Genomic DNA, 18835 nt, shown 5'->3' on the forward strand with positions numbered 1-18835 from the left:
ATCGGCTAGCTGTCCACCCTGTCTGGGAAACAGACGGAGGTGCTGATGTGTGAAGGCTTCAGTAGGCTTTTGTGCACTCTTGGAAAAAAAAAATTGATAGATAACTTGCTTTGTCTCCATTGTGAATACAGAACATATTCTGAAATGAAATTTCTCAATTAATCATGATTGCTGTGTCTGGCCTGGTTGGCAGGTGCTGAATATGGCAGAGATCCAGACGCGGCTTGCGTATGTGTGCTGTGTGCGGCAGCTGGAGATGGTGAAGAACAGCGACTACTGTGAGTATATCCGGCCACCCATTGACCGATACGGAACCCTGGACTTCGGGAAGTTCGACGAAATCTGTGTAAGTGCATCCTGGGGAAGGCAGCTCCCCTGTGTTACTGTTCTACAGAAATCTGCTAGTTTGCGGTGCTAATTAGTGCCTCAGCTGTTGGAGAGCAAGAGAAGTCAGTTGGCACAGAATGAATTGACACTAAATAATGCTGTGGAATGATATCATGACTGTGAGATTGGATTAACAGCAGAAATCAAGTTAGTGATCTTGATTATATAATGACCTGTGAATGGATCAGTTGCCTCGCTCTGTTTCATGACAATCCTCACTCAGCTGCCCGGTAAAAGCTCTTGGGTGTCTGAGCTGCTTTGGGCAGCAGGGGTTTGTCAGATGGTGTCATTTCTCTCCCTTCATTATGTAGCTTGTTGTCACATGAAAGATTTGAAGAAGTCTGTAGGGGAGGCCATGAATCACTGAAGTGGAGGGCAACATGCTAAAATATCTGGCTCGGTTAATGTTTCAGCACTTCTATTAATAAAACATATCATCCACAATTCTGCTGCTCCTGATAGAGTATCAGGAAAATGGCACCAATGTCAGTGGAAGGGCGTTGAGAAAAGGGTAGTACCAGGTTACACGTCTCAGGGATTTAGTCTTGTTTGTCTGTGTGTCGGAAACCAGCATGGGAAGAGCTGCCTCCAGATGTGCAGTTGAATTGTCTCAGTGACATAATTCAGCATTCACAACAAAAACATCTCTGCCCAGGTAATGATAGCAATTTGGCTCATTGTCTCTTTTCAAGGAAGTTGTTTTACTGTCTCTTTCCATTCTTTGCCTGTTTCAGCCATGCAAGCATCTTCCATCTTCAGGCGTTTCTGCATAGCTTTGCTCTTTTCCTAGGCTGGCAAAAAAACCCCACCACCAATTTTCCTTTAAGCTGAGAACCTACAACGTTCATTAGGTTGATTTCTCTAATCCTGTCTTATAAATACTAAACAAAACCAGTAATACAGTTAAGCCCTGCAGATTCGCATTTGAGAGAGTCCTTAGGACAGCAGCTATTCCAATCCACCAGCTGATTTCCCCAATATAAATATTTTCTCAAGGATATTTGGTGTCTCGTAGCTCCTGGGCATACAGTGCTGTCTGCCAAGGTTGGATCTAAGACTGCTGATAAATAATATTCTTCGCTAGATCGAATGCCCTGGCCATTTTGAAAACCTTGATGAACGGGTCTGGTAGTTCATCACAGTAACAGAGAGTAAGCTGTCAAACCATTGTTCTGGCTTTTCTATTTTGGTGTCATTAAAGACATTTAAAGATGCCAGGCAAATTTTTCTTAGTGGAATAAAACTTGAGAAAAGTGCGGTTTCTCACAGATGTCACTTTCCGTGAGCAAGTTCTTGGTGCAAGATACTGCAGGTATGGAGGGGCAGCGCCCACTTGGGTTTTTGTTCCCTGCAGCGTAGCTAAACAACTTCTGTCCGCAGGGAAGCTTTAAACTGTGCTGACCTTAAAGGAAAGGACATCCTAGGCATTCCTTTATAGGCTATGAAGTAGTGGGGGGTTTTATTTCAGCTACGTACCTGGATTTTACAGAAAATAGAAATGGGCACCATATAACCATTCGGCACGCTCAGAAGAAGAAATATCCCCTATTCTTGTCACAATCCCCCCTCTGTATCACCCTACAGCAATAAGTCAGCTGCATGTCATTTCCCGAAGCTCAGGATGTTTTGGATCAACCTGACCCAGCCAGCTGTAGATCTGTCAAGTCCCTTTTCTTCCTGAATAATCACATCCGCCCTAGGCTGAGAAGCTACGATAGATTATGAGAGGTGAATTCCAGCCTGAGTGCCTCCCGTGCTTTGAACCCTGGTCCGAAAACCAGAGATGATACCAGCTCAGCCAAGGCTGCTTCCAGCACTTGGAGTCGCCACACAAGCCTGAGGTTCAGTGTGTGCTGCCAGTGCAAGAGCTGGAAATAGGACGCAGGGTTCCTGACACCTGTTGCCCTGTCCTTTCAATTTGATTTTTCAACGCCATTTCTACCATCTTGTTAAGACAAAGTAAAACTTGGAGCAATTGGTTTATTTTTTCCAGTTGTTTCCGTGCTAGGGATGCAGTGCCATGTTACTCTTCCAAGCACAAATTACTTTATGCTTTTAAATTAAAGGAACATGGAGTTTGTGGGTCTGGTGTTGTCCATGGGCCATCATTTCTGCTTCAGCAAACTAACGCTTGCATGTTCAGCGCTGTGTGGCTTAACTCGTTGCAAGAGATTTTTGAGCCCTACGGTACCATTTCTTTGCTAGCCTTGAGCCACGGGGGCAAGAGACACTAATTCATTAATACCTTCTTCCAGAGAAAGAGTTTGTACTGCAAGGGTGCATACGTGTGCCTCCTAAGCTTCTCTTTATATGGCATTATTCTGTGAACCGCCTGTTTGAAGCCACTGCTGTAAAAATAGTTGTGTCAGGTGGCACTTTTCATGGCGTACTGTGGGTCAAAGGTCACGTTAGCATTTGGACTTAAAATAGCACCTTGTTTGCTTAATGGTTCCGCTAATTCTTAGGCTGAACAGCTTATGTAGCTGAGGCTGGAAGGCAGAAAAAGTACATCCTGGCTTTGGGGTAGAACTCTGGATTCCTTACGAATTTGCAGATGATGTAACATAATAGTTTTGTAGGTATTAATTACTTTTTTCCCCCTGATTCTCTTTTTTCCAGGAAGTGGGATATCAGCATGGCAAAACAGTATTTAATGTCTGGTGCAGGAGTGGAGTCCTTGACAAAATGCTGAGAGACAGGCAAGAAACCTGCAAATCCAAAACTGAGGTAAGTGTTCGATTTAAATGCACTATTCTGCAAGAGCTGCTTGGTGCGTGCCCAGAAACTGGGGCAGGGGTATGAAGGAGAATGACCAACTGCTTCAAATCCTTATTGCGAGCATGCATGTATTCATTAGAACTGTATTTTAGACAAGAAAACGTACGATCAGTTTTTCAGAAGCATCTTCCCTTGAACTATAGCCTGGATGAATGTGGTCCGGCACTTCTCATAGGTACAAGTGTGGCCAAAGTGTGCCCTTTGAGAGCCCGAGCTCTGATGTCTGCCTGCCCACCCCTGACACCTGATGCACACCCATGCAGAGATCCAGCCGTGTCCTCAGCGAGTACGATGCGGTCTCTGAAACCCCAGGAGCCGATGTAGCGCTCGGTAGCACAGCTCTCCTGTTGCTGTTTCATTCTGACAGGTTATTGACACCATGTCTGTAACCTGGAATCATTCACAACACCAGCATCCTTGAAGGAAGGCAGGACACTCACCAAACCAGCGTTTTCTGAGACATGCAGCCCATCTGTACGTGTTTATACACCCACCTTTTTCTTCTGCTTCCCTCTGCGCATCGGCAGTCTCGAGGGCACTAAATGCTGCCGCGCCGAGCGCCGGGGCGGGGGTTTGTCTGTGCCGCCACAGGTCCTGCGAGGGAGGATGGTCTGTGGTTTCAGGTGATGGGCCACACTTGTACCCATCGCTTGAATGCGCACGTGGACTGCCTCCTTGGGTAACGCTGGGCAGGCACAAGTAACCTTTTAAGAATTATTTTTCATTTATTCTCGTGCCACAAACTTTAGGTTGTACCTGGATATTGTTCTTGCTGCTAGAAACTGGTCTGCCAGGGCAGCGGCTCTCTGCCACCGGCTGCCCGATGCTTGTCATAGGGGACGTGGCTCGGGATCAATGGCATTGATCTCTGCCATTGCTGGCTTTCAGGGTGTGACTAAATAGTTCTCAGATGCCTGCAGAAAACCAGTTCAGGTTTTAATTCAAAACCCTTGCTGGAGATGTATTTTTAGCCAAGAGTTAAAATCCCTGCAAAGCCATAGATTTCTTCCTTTGTTGCTTTTCTTCCTCACTCCTCTATTAGAAAAGGCATTTTGCAGAGCCGTCACTAAGGCTCTGCAGAAGCTTGCAGCGCCGTCGAGGTGCTGGGTTTCATGCACCTTGTTCTGCCCGCTGCAGCGCATCCGAGCACTCGTTGTATGGTTTGGTAAATGCCTGATTATGGTAAATCTACAGGCTACATAGTGTTGCTGTGCGGTTTGAGTCCAGTTAAGATTCCTACTTAAAAGCAGGATAAAATTCTCTTGGTTTTACAGTTTAAGGATTGAGGTCAGCTTCTAGAGTTGGTTCATAACTCAGTGGGCTGACTGAATTTCTTGGCGGAGAAGATTCGGTTGTTTTTGAGAAACAGTTATCACCTTTATGAGGACTTGGGTACAATATTATAATATATTGACTTACTATCCTTACCCTCCTTCAAATTCCTCTGATTTAAAACCTAAGTGCAACAAAAGGCTTCATGTGTTATCCAGTAATTCATCTTTATTGTCTTTTAGAGATAGGGAAATGAGCAGTAATATTTTAAGTGATTGCCAAAATGTATTATAACTGTAGCGAGCCTCACTAAGGAAAGTCAATAGAAGTGAAAAATGACATTGAGGATTTGCAGCCCTTCCAGAGATCAGTGGTAGAGCACTTTTGCTAGGAGGGAGACGGCATGAGCAAGGGGAGAGGAAGGGCAGCGCTTGCAGGGATGGGTGTTAGCCCAGCAACGAGGGGTGGATGACGCCCACATCGGAGGTAGTTGCCCCAGACCCCCATTTGTCACCAGAGGGAGGTGAGCTTCTGTAGGGTGTGAGTCACTTGACGAAATGGGGAAAGGTGAATGGCACCCTCGGCTCCTGCCATGGGAAGGGAGCCAAGGGAACCAGTGCCAATGGCTTCCTGTCATCAGACGAATCCCACCAAGCTGCCTGGCAGGGTGAGTGGCTTTGGGAGGAGCACAGGGGGACTAAGCTTTGTGGGAAACTAGCTGGTGACCTGAGGAGCCCCAAAACTCATCAGTTTGTTATTTCTTACTGGGAAGATGACCTGGACTGGGAGATAAATTAGTCTGAGCTGTACCAGATGGGTCCCCATTCTGCTTCTGAGGCCTTGTGTTCGGACAAGTTATAAGCTGGTTTGTGTTTATGTGTATTAATGGTCATAAGGAGAAGTCAAGGGAGGGAAAATTGTGCCTCAGTTATATGCCCTATTTCATCTTCTAACTTTTATCATCAGCTGTTAACAAATTCAAACATTGCTGTAACAAATGCTTCTTTTAAAGATGACTCCTTTAAAAATTGCCCATTATATGGGATACAGTAATGCAGGCTAATATTTCAGTTAAATCATGATACAACAGCTGTGACTCAAGCAGCATGTTGAACATTTATCACAATCTAACCTGGCTTTTATGGCCTTCAACTGCCCTGGAGATCAAATATGTCACATACTCATAGTAGACGTAGCCTGTCATTGCATTGCTGTGTATGCACTTGATAACAAGGCAGAAAAGTGCTGATTGCTGAAACACCAAGAGTATGAAAATAACGGGTTCAGGAGAGTGACTCAACAAACTGCCCAGGTTATGGAGCAGGAACCATCAGCTTTGTGCATTCCCCCGGACTTGATGCTAAGGCCCAGTTCCAGGCTCTGCTCCCAGGGACCTAGGAGGTCTTCTGCTCTTCCTCTGAAAACTCGGGAGTCCAGTAAAAAACAAGGTTTTTTTCATCTGACTTTTGTTTCAGTAGATTTATTTCTACAAAGTAACAAGTATTGCAGGCTTCCGCTGGGGTGTTTGTCTTTTTCTTTTTTTCCCTTAGTCCATTAGACTCACTTAAGTCCTTTAGCTCTGCTGTCTTCCAGGGATAACAGCTGATATTTTTAACTTGCCTTTCATTAGGGAAGGCTTTGATGCTCTATATGTTTTAGTTCTTCAGCTATTTCTGGAGTGCTCAACATCTGAGCGAGCCGAGCACGGTTTCTTATCATCTTGATTCCATGTCGTAAGCACTGAATTTTTACTTAAAAACTCCAGATATTTAATCATTTAGATACTTCTCCTTTACTTTCATCATTCAGTCACTGTTTATCTTGTCTCAAAAATGCAAGTACTGAAGACACAAACAGCAGGAACCTTACATGAACTTCACTTGAACAAGCCTTACTCTTCCCCAGCACAGAATAATGCAATACCGTTAATTGGATCTCCTCGGGGAAGTTTTGTCTACTGAATTGTTATGCATAGTCAAAGCTAAATATAATCTAGAAGACTACAATAGTAACTGTCTTTCTCCTCTAATTTATTTAATAAAGATTGTGCCGAAGAGAATACTTAACTCCTTGGAAAAAAAAATATCAGCAGAAAGGTTTTAGAGTAGGTTTCAAATGAATCTGAGATGCTTCTTTGCCTCGTGTTAACTGATGGGAGTGTGGTTTTGTCCTTAAAAGTAGTAAGAGGAAGTGTTTAAACATTAAATTCCTGTTTGCAAGGCATCAGATGAGCGTGGGGAGACACCTCGTTTCCCACAAGTGGCGTTCCAGTCTTAGTGGTAAGGCACGCGGGATCGTCTGTACGTCAGCGACCGTAACAGATGCTTCCGCGGGTACGGTCACCCTTGCGACTGCCCTCATGCTCACCTGTCCTCACGGCTCGTCTGCGGGAGCACGCGAGCTGATCGTGGTTTTCCTGCAGCACCTTTTGGTGGTGGTCGCTGCAGGATCTTGTTTAGCTGTTCATGTAGTGCCCTGGGCTTTTGTCCCCTCCAGCACCATCCCTGTCTGCTCCGAGCTCCCAAGGGCAGCCACGCCTGAGCGCTGGGTGCAGCTGCTTTGTCTGCTTGGTAAGCGTCCACGTTTACAGAGTAAAGGCAATTGCCTCGAACATTGCTGTGTCTGCTTGGTGGCCAGGGTTTGCACATATCCCTCGCTTAGTCATATGGCACAAAATGAAGATGTAGATACTTTTTTTCCTCCTGTCCTGGGAACAACCTTCTGCAAACACTTCACTGGGACCATTCGGGTCAGATGTTCAAAATGAGAGTGGACTGACTCACCCTTCTTGGCGGTTCCTTAATGGTCAAACTGAGCTTCTGAGCTTCCTGACTTCGGTATACTTCAAAGTGTGTGTCCTAAACTACTGCTGCTTCATTTCACACAGGTATTTTTTCATTCCCTCTGGGCTTTTCTCTATCCACCACTCCCCACCAGCTGTTTGTCCTGGATCCACACCTTGCTTTAGCTGTACTAAATTACATCAAAAGTTAGTTACGGATTAAAGGTCAACTGAGAGCGATCTGCTGCAGCTGTAATGGGCTTCTGCTGTGACCCCCACGGGGGTTGTATGATTCATAGTACCAGCGCTCTTGCCAGAAGAGCAAAGAATTGCTCATAAAAACCCTGTGTTAGGAAACTGCCCTGTCTGGAAGCACGTGGACAGGTCTGGGTGTTTAGAGGCTGTCACAGCAACTCCTGGCAGCCCAATGCCGATAACATGCCCTCTGCCAGCTCTTCCCTGTCTCTCTCCTCTGGGGGTCTGTGCTATTGTACTAATTAAAATCACTGGTTTTAAAACAATATGATGGGTGTTCAGGTTTCATGTGGTGACCTTGTGCCTGGCCCTGAGGAGGCAGGTAGGCTTGGTCACGGCATAGCATGTGGGAAGACCAAAATGATTCTTAAATGCCAAAGTTGGGTTTTATTAGAGGAGAAACTGGAGCAGGCAACTTCTCAAAATAGAGAACACTCAACCCACTGCTTGGGTGAGACAGAGTAAAAATAGAAAGGGTTTATTGAAAAGAGGAATTACAGTGGAAAATATTTCTCCTTGCAGGCAGACCACATCCCTTAGGCTCTTTGCTCACTGCAGCACCTCCAGCTCCGCAGCTTGCTGGGGTCCCCGGGGGGGTCCTGGTCTCCCCAGTGCCTGGGCTGCTGTCTGTCTGTCAGTGCAGCCTCCCATGGCACCAGGCTGCAGGCTCGGGGCTGAGCCATGTGCCCACCTGGGTGCTGGGGCCTCTTCTCCTTCTCCCAAGGGAAGGCAAAAGCTCCCTGGGGGCTGCACCTGTCTCAGCCGATCCCTCTTGTAAAGTAATGCTGATGGAGAACAAACAAGTAAAACGAGCACTGTCTGTCACGGAGTCCGGACCCCCTGGTTCTTGGCTGTGTGGTGCTTTCTATAGTTTGCTGAACTTTTAATAAGGCTTCTTGTTGCGTGGATGGAGGAGGAGCCATTAGAGGTTCTCCCACTGTTTGCACTTGGGAATCCCATCTCTGCCACCAGACCTGCATCAGGAGAGTTGTTTTGTGAATTACTCACTGATGAGTAATGGCTTTTGAGGCGGCAATTGTGGAGAATTTGTGTGTCTGGAGCTTTGTCTGTTCAATATCATTTTTGTGTCATAAAAAGACTCGGATGTTTTGTATTTGTTAACATACCTAAAACTTAATGCTGTGTTTCAGAATGTGACCTGTCCCACCACCTCTTTTACGGACCTGGCAGAAATCGTGTCCAGGATCGAGCCCGTGAAAGCACCCGTGGCAGATGGTGAGTCGGGTGATCCGGCTGGTGCTGCGGAAGCATGGGGAAGGGCAGCGAGGCAGGGACGGCTGCTCGCGCCTCCTGTGCCCCTTGTCTAATGGCGTTCCGTTAACACCCCATGCTGTAAATTGTGGCGGTTCAGGGCTGGCTGCCAGCTCCGGTGTCTGCTGAGCAAAGCCGGCAGTGGCGGGCTGCCTCCCTGCTTCCTCCGGAGCCCCTGCCTGCAGGTGTGCCGAGCTTCCCCCGGCCAGACCCTCCGCCTGCCTCCGCCGGGAGAGGGTGGGAGTCGGAGGTTTCTGCCACGGCGAGACGTCCGCCGCTGCCTGTTACCTGTGTGGTACGGCGTGGTTTCTTGGTGGGGGGAATCCCTACTCAAGTTAGCCTAATCTGAGAGAAGTAACACGTGTGGCAAGTCCTGCCCCTTGTGCTGGCCCATGTCCTTGCGATGGCTTTGCTCTTTGGTCCCCGTCCTTCTGAGACGGGAAGGAGGCTGATTTAAAGCTTTCCCTGCTGTTGTGAGTAGGATCTGGAGTGACTCACTGGCTCCGTTGCTTTTTGTACGCTCCTGTAACAGGGAGCACTAGCGAACGAACTAATGAGAACAGGTAACGGCTCCTGCATCTTCTTTATGCAAAGGCAGTCGTGACCTGTGCAGCCATTCCCTGTACGTGCCATAACCAAAACGCACTTAACAAAAAAGGATCAGAGCTTTGCAGGCCTGAAATCTCTGTGTGCTTCACCAGTGCTAGAGCTCTTTATAAACAGTCTCTCCCCTCCTCCCGATTCTTGTTCTTGCAGAGGGAAATCTAAAGTTAGCAGTCCTCCCATCTGTGACTGTTTGTAGAGATGTCCCTGTGGTAATTTGAAATGCTAATTGCAATCATATGCCTTATGAAGAAAATATTAATCAAATGTGGTTGAAACAGCCATTGTGAATAAGAATGAAGAGTTCGTGTGACATGATTATTTAAGGCACAGGCATCGAGACCTGCGAAGATTTAACCAGTGTTCTGGGGACAGATGTCCCTCCTTTATTTAGTTTCTCATTGTCTGCCCCTACTAGGAAGACCTGCTTTCTGCTGGGTGAGGCCATGAACACGAGTGTAACAAAGGGTCACGTCTTTCAGAAAGTAGATAATGGCACGTTTTGGGCTAAGGAGGGCCTGTGCAGGGGCTGCCTGGGGCGGGATGGGCAGGTGCCACGTGCTCCTCGCGGATGCTGAAAGCTCTTGGTTGTAGAGACCCCAGAGGAGGGGGGAGGATCGCAGGAGGGAGTCGCGCATGTGGGTGCTGTGTCTCGAAGGACCCTTTGTATTCAGGTTGTGGGTGACTCCATGTGCTGCCTGCAGGGACCTTGCCCGTTTTTTGGTGCGCGGTGGCTGTAAAGGCGTTCCTCTGAAAGTGGCATCGCCTTGGTGCCTCCAGGATGGCATCGCTTTTGCTTAGGAGGTATCTGGAGCTGTGGGGGAAGCGGTCTGTACCGAGGCGAGCTCAGGTGGAGGGTGACACCTCCCTGGCCGTGGCCTTGCAGCTGTCAGATGGTTTCTCGTATGTGCTGGTGAGCCTTTGCATTTGTCTGGTCTTGGTGGTGGTGCAGGTGCTCTGACTGCTTTTATCCCATGTAAGTAAGAAGAGAGTGCTTCCTGATAGCCTGCTGTGAAACAGCACTGTCAAAGAGGGTGAAACCCTTTTTGTCCCTGGAAATCCCTTCCTGCCTGAGATCTTGGACCGCAGGGATTTAGAAGGGCTCTGTCTGTCCTGACAGCATACCGCAAGTCTCAGGCTGGGTGGAGAAGTTACGTCAATAATTTTGTTCTAAAGAAAGAAAATTAAAATGATCATGTTGTGATTGGGAAGCCCCGAAGGGGGAAATGTCAGTACAAGGGTTGAAAGGCCCCACCAGGCTGAGGCTGGCGGAGCCTCCAGGTCAGAAGCCGTATCTTCTTTGGGGGGAAAGGGCAGTGAAGTTTTTTCTCTGCTCTTGAGCAAACTGAGAGCAATGATTGAAAGCATTAAAAAAAAAAAAAAGGGGGGGGGGAGGGAAGACTGTCCCTCAGAAATGGGTGAGTAGAGGGAAGCCAGGCAAAGCCCTGCGCTGGACCCAGGGTACCTGTACTGCCAGTGAGCAGGTGTGGAAGCATCTGTAGGGGAAGAGAAGCTCATTTTCACAGCCGAGCCACTGCAGCTTTTGTGGCTGTGTCTCCGTTCTGCATCCAAACACTTCTTCGATTGGGATTTTCTGCCTTTGTTCAGCTGTAATTGCATTTTACACAGCGTAGCCGTGGCCGGGGGAGCACAGATGCCATCCTCCAAGGGTGGCTCAGCTGCATCTCTGGTCACGCTCCCACCTGTAAGGGATTTCTGATGACCAAAGTTGCACAGGCTCCTTGGTGATCTCCCACAGCAGGTTTCATGTCCCATTTTTCAAAGCAGCGATGCTTTGGGCTGTCCCCACAGCCAGGTTTCACAGTATGAGGTGATGTAGCTGCGTGCTGCTCCTGATGGCTGAAGGAGATCAAGTTGTGTAGCAGAGCAATTGTAGAAACAGCCATTTGGGAAAGAGAAACGTTAATCATGGTGTCAAATGCCTGGTCTGGCAATACAGCTGAAGCAGGAGACATCCCAAAACCTCTCAAGGGACACAGTTATTGGGTACTAGGTCACCCTCCACATCTTTGGTGCTTAAAAAGGACTTTTATCAACAAGCACTAATGCGCCACAGGTTGTGACGAGCTACCAGATGCCCTGATTTACATCGAAGCCTGTCAGTGTTACTGGAACAGAAACCCTCCAGCCACACAGCACCAATTTTCTTAAAATGTGGAGTTACCTGCCGAAATGAGGCATATGTAAAAGAAATGCTGAAAGCAACAGAATTGCAAAGCAGACCTTTGGCATGAGAAGTGTGACCTTTCTGCTGTGAATATGCTCCCTCCACTATGGGTAGGCTTGGGCACCTTTCGGTGGTGTAACCTCCTCTTCACTGGCTTGTTTTTGAATTGCCATGTTTTGGGTGTTGGTGTGTCAAGCAGGGAAATGGGGCCTCGGTCCTGCTTGAGGCTTCTGGGTGTTTCCATAGCGTAACGGAGCAGCTGCCCCTTGAGCCCCAGACCTCGAGCGGGGCGGTGGGAGGTGACGTTTAGGACAGCAGGACCGCCTCCTGCTCTCCTTTCCCCTCTAGTCCTCCAGCACCTGGAGCTGCTGTGTGAAGTGAGAAGGGACACCCCTCTCTTCTTTCTTGATTCTGTGTAAAGACCTGATGAATGCTTAATAGTGCTTGGAAAATCAAGGAGCTTGGTTTTGATGGTAATCAGTTTTATTGGAGCTGTAAACTTCACACTATTGTTTGTGCTGTCTGTTGCTATTCAGATGAGCTTCCAGTTTCTCTGGTGCATTTTATCAAAGATTATCAGTATTGGTTTTAGTATAAACTAACAATAATTCTCTGATCCACAGTAAAAAAACCTAAAAAATAATTTTAAAAACCCCAAATGTCTTTAATCCTAATATTCTAGCAGTTGGTTGTAGTTACCGTGTTAGAAGAAAATGCTGTGGAACAGACTGTGCTGTTGTCTTCAGCGTGGAGCAGATGCTATTGACTGTTCCCAAAAGAAATACTTAATCAAGAATCCAGTTTAAACATGAGCCACTTTCTTCACTAGTAGGCTGAAAGACAGGTATTGCTTCAGCAACTCAGAGCACGCTTGAATTAACTCATGAGTGGTGGAAAACCTAGTGTCAAAGAGAAAAAGAATTCTGCCATTTTAGTGTGTGAACTTGCGTTCTGAGAAACGGCATGCCAGAAGCTGTGCAAAAGGAAGGTGGCCATCTGCCACTTGCTTTGGTTCACTGCCTGCGTGCCTTGGTCTCACACTTGGATGGGATGGGCCCTGCAGTGGCTGCTGGCACCACTGGGGTACCACCCAGTGGGGTGGTGGACTGGGGCTGATGACGGGTGCCTGCCTGTTCGTTGAGTGGAGAGTTGATGTGGGAGAGAGTCAGTGGAGAGGTGGCTCCTGCTCTCTGTTTTACAGCCCTGAAGTGGTCTTCAGGTGCTGGAAGAGTCATTGACTCTGCACTGGTGAAGCTCGTTCCTTGGGAGATGGCTTTGGTGCTGGGGACTGGGGGCTTAGCGGCGTACCCTGCTGCTGTGCCTCAGTGTGGACAGCTCTTGAGCTTCCCTAAATTCTGTTAATCTGCTGGATTAACCAGAGAGAGCAGGTGATTGTCCCCTGTGGAGAGGAGGGGAATCATAACTGTCGCTGTCCCCTGTGGACCAGGGCTTGTGAGACACATAATTATCATCTCCGCACCAGGAAGAGCTCACCCTCTGCCTGAAAGCACTGTTTCCAGTGAGGCTGTGACTGATGTGACATGGGGAGTTTGGACTGGTAGCTCATATGCATGTCTTCTGAAGGTATGTTGCAGATCTTGTCTGGACTGACAGGTGGGCACAGCAACTATTCTGCATCCACCAGAAGTGGGAGCATCTCCCCACTGCCGGCGTTTGTGTCCCGTTGGGCTGGGCAGCTGGCACCCACCAGAGTAACAGACAGTTTGTATCTCACTGCCCTTGCTCCAGGCTCTTTAGATTCAAGAGGGTTTCAGGACACCAATTCACATACAGGACATGGTTTATGTTGTGATCTGGCTGGAGCCCTGATGTCTGTGTTTGAGTAGTCCAAGTTCTCTGAGCTGTGGAGAGATGGCCAGCACCCTGCCCTGTGCCAGTGCTCGACGGAGACAGCTATCATTCCCCTTCCAGCTTTCTCTGCCTCTACGAATGCTAGTTAAACCCAGTGTTTTTTCTCTCTTCTCTCTTTAGATGAGTCAGACTACCAGACTGAGTACGAGGAAGAAATTCTGGACAACCAGAAGGATGATTATATCGATTTCGTAAGCAACCAGGTTGAAGAAGACTCTGACTCGGTACGAACCGCCCTGGAAACAGGCAGTGTCTGTGTCGTTGCTGAGTCCCATGTGAATGGTGTGTGGTGGGTGTGAGGTGGAGGTGACAGGAAGGATATTGAGAGAAGCACCTGGAAGGGACTTGGTGAGGAGGACTGTGCAGAAATAAGTTTCTTTTTGTGTAGTACAGACACTGAACGATGCGTGCTCACCCTGTTCAGGTCAGTCATCTGCAGTGGTGCCGTGTGTGGCAAAACCTGGTCACAGTTAAAACCTGGCCACGCAGCTCCGTGGGTTTGCTCGCGAGGTGGGTCAGGGCTGGAGAGCGTACGGCGCGAGGAGTGGTACAGGGAGCTGCTTTTTCCAGCTCGGAGGAGAGGAGGCGAAGAGGGGGTCTGACTGCTGTCTGCGGCTGCCTGCTGGGTGGTTACGGAGAAGACAGCAGCAGAGATGCACAGCAAAAAGACAAGAGGTGACAGACACAACTTGCGCTAAAGGAAATCCTCACTGGGTGCAGGGGGATGTATTTCCCAGTGAGCACGGCTGAAAACTGCAGTGGGCCGTGCAGGGTCATGGTGGAAGCTCCATCCTTGCAGATACTTGAAAACCAAAGAGGTGCCCTGAAGAACCAGATCTAGCATTAGAGTTAGCCTGGCTTAGAGTAGAAAATTTTATTATAACCTCCAGAGGTCCCTTCCAACAAAGTTGTCTGATTCTGTGGGACATCAGGTGCACGCCGAGGAAAACCTGCACTGAGGCCAGACTTTGCACGATGTGGCCCGCGGCCTGAGAAGCGAAGCCCAAAAGGGTCGTATCCCTGTTGCTCTTACTCCAGCTAGAGTGGCTGGCAGGTTTAGCAGCTGAAGCTGCCTGTTGTGTTGGGCACGAACGGTTTCTCAGTGGAAGCACGTGAGCAGCTTGGGAAGGTGCCTGGCCTGGGGAGCTGCCCACATGAGGGTGTAAGATGGCTTCAGTGCTTTGAGCAGTGAGGAGGTGGAGTGATGGCATAAAGATTTTTGTTTGCTGGGCTGATCTATGGTGGATGATGGTTGGTGGACAAAGAAGAGGTGGAGGGGAGGAGGACAGATTTTATGCAGGATGCTGAAGAATGAATTTGTGCTTATTTATTCCTTTACTCTCCTTCAGGATGAAGATATGCAGATAAGAAAGCGCAGGAATGTTCCCAAAGTGGACAGCCAGGCAAGCAGCACAGGGGAGCCAGGCTAGCACGTGGAAGAGCCTGATCTTGCAGGCCAAGAGATACGTCCCATTGTACTGACAGCAGCCGTATTTATTTATTAAATATTTTAAAAACCCAAACCAACGCCTAGTTGAAATTAAACAAGCTTTTGTCCTTCTCCAGACAGGGTATGGGGCATTCAGCTGCCAGCACTAAGCACAAATGTCTGCATCACACCCAGGCCCCTCTGGGCCTCCCGTGAGGGGTGGCTGATGTGTGCCACACTCCCTCGTAGAGGTGCCAGTATTAGCGGCCAGTTACTAATAACTCTGAGACTGGCAGAGAGGAAGCGTGCTGGGAATATGCAGTTAAATTCTGCCTTGATTTTTGCTGCTGTATGTTCTAGTCGCTGTTTTTACTGCAGAAACCTGAAGAATGACGGGATATTATCCTGCCGTGTGCTGAAAAGGCTCCGAGCAGCAGCACTAGAGAGAGGGAGGGTTTTGTGGGCCGCAGCAGCGTTGCTTTCTTTTCATATGAATCAGGTAACGATGTAATTAACTCCTCAGTGACTTTCAACCACGTACTTGTGAGCGGTGCTTTGACAGGAGCAAGTCTGAATGTATTTCACTTGAAATCTAAACCGAAGAAATCAATTAATGTGAACGCTAGCCATACAGCCTGTATCCTCAAGCCATCAGCAGAACACTTACTGACAGACCATGGAGCTGACGCTTGCCAGGCAACTCTGGAATCACTAGTTGGCTGTATTTGCCCTGTGAAATAAAGTTATTCTGCTGGATTGAAACATCTGTGTGGTTCTTTGTGTTGGTCCCACAAAGAGAAAGTTGTCAATAACTAAGAGCCCAACTTGGCTCTGCTTATATCAGACTTGTAAAGAAACACATGCGGTTTTCAATTCCTAACACCAGCAGGAGTCACTCAGTGCGTTTTCAAGCATTTGAAAGAAATCTCCAGTGCGTTTCCCCCACCAAGGCCTGCAGCAGTTGATGTGAGTTGGACTGTGTTCAGAAGTCCCCTAGTGCTTGCTCTTCTTGTCTCACATCTGTCATAGCCGATAGCTCCACTTGGCTGGATAATCAAGCTAATTCTTGCTTTATGTAAACTCTTCTGCTCAACACTAGCTCTTGGTGCTGTTGCCTTGAGGGGATTTGTCATCCAACCAGAGCACTTGAAGACGCTCCTCAAAGCTGACTCCTTAACTGAGCCGCCTTGGCCCTCTGATGTGAAGTGTGTCGGAAGCCAGTGGTGATGCCTCCAGGCATGACCAGAGCTGGGCAGCACAACTCTGGGGCCAGAAACATGTTTGGCGGCACCACCGAGGACTGTGGTGGTTGTAAACTCTGTGAGGTGTGACCTGTTCTCTGCATTTAACCTCCTCTCCCACGTACTCCCTCGTGGCACAGGCTCTCCTTCTCTACCCGCCCTGCATGCCATTTTCTTCCATTGTTCCCAAGAACGTGCAGCCTTTACCCAGGGAGGCTGTTCTGACACAAAATGATATTTTCAAGTGTCAGAGCCTCGGGTGGGTGTTTTGTTTGCAGAGGGACTCCAGCCCTCCCCTTGGTGAGACCTCCCAGCCTGGCTGCACCTCCAGCAGGCCCCGGGCCTGTTCAGAAGGAATAGAAGTGATTGGGGACCTTCCCTGCAAGGATCATCCAGACCTTTGATGCAGACTTTGGTTAATGCGATTGTACAGAAACCATTGCGTTTGCTGGAGATTGTTCCCTGCTATTGAAAAGAATTCTTGCAAAGAAAACTTAAAAATGACTTTTGAAGTGGAGGTAGAGCGGCCAGGAGCCCAGGGGCTTCTGTGAAGGCACAGGCTGCCTGTTGAGGTGGAGAACTTAACTTCTGTTGAGATCGGTTACAGTGTGGTGTTGGTGTCCGTCCCGAGGAAGGCTCGTAAGCTGGTGACAAGCCTGGGAAGACCGGGAGGAGTACTGGAGGCAGGTGAGTGTCTGCCTTACGGCTGCCTGCTTTGTTTCTGCAGAGCTGCTCTGAGCAACAGAAGGGGAGCCTGTCTCATTCAGCAGCAGCCGCACAATTTAGAGCTATTTTTGTGATGTGGGGATGTAAACCAGATGTGAGTCTTGTCAACATCTGTATTTATAAGTGGTTACAGCACAGGAACTTTTCCCTGGGAAACAAGGAATAGGGCTAATCCTAGAATGTCTGAGGTCTTCTGGTTGCTCTTACTGGGCTTATTCCAGGCCAGCAGTCTTCAGCCTTCGAAGGATATGCTTAAAAACAAAAGTACCTTCAGCAGAGATGGTACCTCTGCATGGAGCCTTCAAACCTCCTGACAGTGGGCGGGTGTGGTTTGTCAGACACCTGCGTGGTGCTTCCGTAGCAGTGATGGATTCTGCTTGTTCCCTTTTCCTCGGCTGCCGTGCAGTCTGGGGCAGGACGGGTGCCATGGGTTATTTTCCAGGAGGATGACAGGTCCGTCAGCCTGAACCCCGTGCTCGTTGTATTGCCCTGTGCTGTACCAATCTCTAATTTCGAAGTTGTATATTCTAACTCTAAACCTCCCAGCAGCCAGACTTTTGCTCCTGGAGCCTGGGTGTGAGCCGCTGGGCTTGTGGTTGCAGAGGTTGAAGGAGTTTCAGAAAACAGAAGAATATTTGGCTTCTGAGTGTGCTCATTAGAGCCACCGTGTTTGCTTTGTGCCCTGTTCTACAGGGAAATGGCACTTAGTTCAGACGTACGAAGACAGAAAATAAACCTTTGATGTGAGACTGAAAGTCTCTTCTAAATAATTGATCACAACTTTCCTCCCTAGCTGCGTTCTCCCTAGCTGAGCCCGGGACATTAAGACAATCTTCCCTTCTGTGCAGAGGAATGTAGAACAACTATGGTACAACTTTAAAAGCAAAATTGTTTTTCCAGCTTGCTTTGCTGCTGACTGTGGTCTGCCCAGCTGCCCACCCTAGCGGTGGTTCAGCCCCGCTTACACCCAGGTGCATCCTAATGATCCTGCACTTGTGTGTGCAGTTCCATGTTTGGAGGTTTTAACAGTCCCTGCCCACTTGGACGCCCAACCCTATGCTAAGGAGTTGGTCCTGGATCGCCCCTTCATGCCCCAGGCTCTACAGCGACAGTCCCTCTGCTGTTTTGCTAGAAATGCGTCAGGAGAAGGTCAACCGAGAAGAGCCCCGAGTCTGCCTGTCTCAGCTGTCCTAGCCCAGGCCACTGTCCTGCCAGTCTTTGCTGGCCCGGCGGGTGCTGGCTTTGGCTGGAGACACCTGCTCGCGCTGCGATTTCTTCGTGGGTGTGTTACGTGCCCCGAAAGGTGAAGTCTGACCAGAAGCTGGATGCGTTTCGCCTTGCTGGAGGAGACAACAGCTGCTGAGGCCTGAAGGTTTCATCGTGGGCGAAGAGGACACAGAGCTTGTTCCCACAACAAGCCTGATGCCAGCCATCAAGTAGCAGGATCGGAACGAGGTCCTGAAGAACCAAGGCTGTGAGCGGTAGCTGCGGTGGGAAAGGTTCCCCTCAAAGCCGTTGACTTGATATGTCTGATGGTTGCTGAGGTCAAGCACCAGTCCCACCCGGAGGCCTGGGCTGAGCTCATCCGAGCAGGGTGAGAAATGCCCGCAGGCGCCGCCTGTGCTGCTTCAGGGCTCTGCCAGTGACTGTGGCTGCTGTGCTGAGGGGACAGACGTGACCTGAGTCGGTGATTTGAGAACCGGGCACCTGCTGGAAGGGGCTGCCACGGAGGAGGGAGGGTGTTTTGGGGAAATTTGTTTGCAGGACTCCAACTCTGGCCCCAGTTCCTGTAGGGGAAGGGCTGACAGTGCAGCGTCCATCCGTGCCTGGTGAAGAGAGGCCATAGCTGGGCTCTCCCGACCTGCCGTGCTGGTGAGCGGTGGCGCTCCCGTCCCCATGGGGCAGCGCCTTGGGGGATCACCTGCTGTAAATGCCTTGGTGCAAGTAACGAACTTATTTAGTTGCTTCATTAATGTGGCGCCATGAGCTGTTCAGCTCTCAGAGACCGTTACGGTGGGATTTGGGAAGAA

General features: G+C 48.9%; 1 protein-coding gene across 3 annotated transcripts in view; it reads left to right on the forward strand.

Moving 5' to 3' along the window:
* The window catches only part of PNPLA7 (patatin like domain 7, lysophospholipase), a 126910-nt gene extending 111310 nt beyond the window's left edge, over positions 1–15600 (forward strand). For 2 of the 3 annotated variants that reach the window (XM_075112285.1, XM_075112287.1), the window contains exons 32-36: positions 194–346; positions 3007–3114; positions 8626–8710; positions 13530–13633; positions 14759–15600. In XM_075112285.1, coding sequence (XP_074968386.1) covers positions 194–346; positions 3007–3114; positions 8626–8710; positions 13530–13633; positions 14759–14839 — 531 coding nt within the window. In that variant the 3' untranslated portion in view covers positions 14840–15600. The remainder of the gene's footprint in view (positions 1–193; positions 347–3006; positions 3115–8625; positions 8711–13529; positions 13634–14758) is intronic. The other variant, XM_075112288.1, reaches the window with a different exon arrangement.
* Positions 15601–18835: the final 3235 nt, after the last annotated feature.

This window comes from Phalacrocorax aristotelis, chromosome 17, assembly GCF_949628215.1.
Source record: "Phalacrocorax aristotelis chromosome 17, bGulAri2.1, whole genome shotgun sequence".
NCBI classification, from domain to species: Eukaryota; Metazoa; Chordata; class Aves; order Suliformes; family Phalacrocoracidae; genus Phalacrocorax; species Phalacrocorax aristotelis.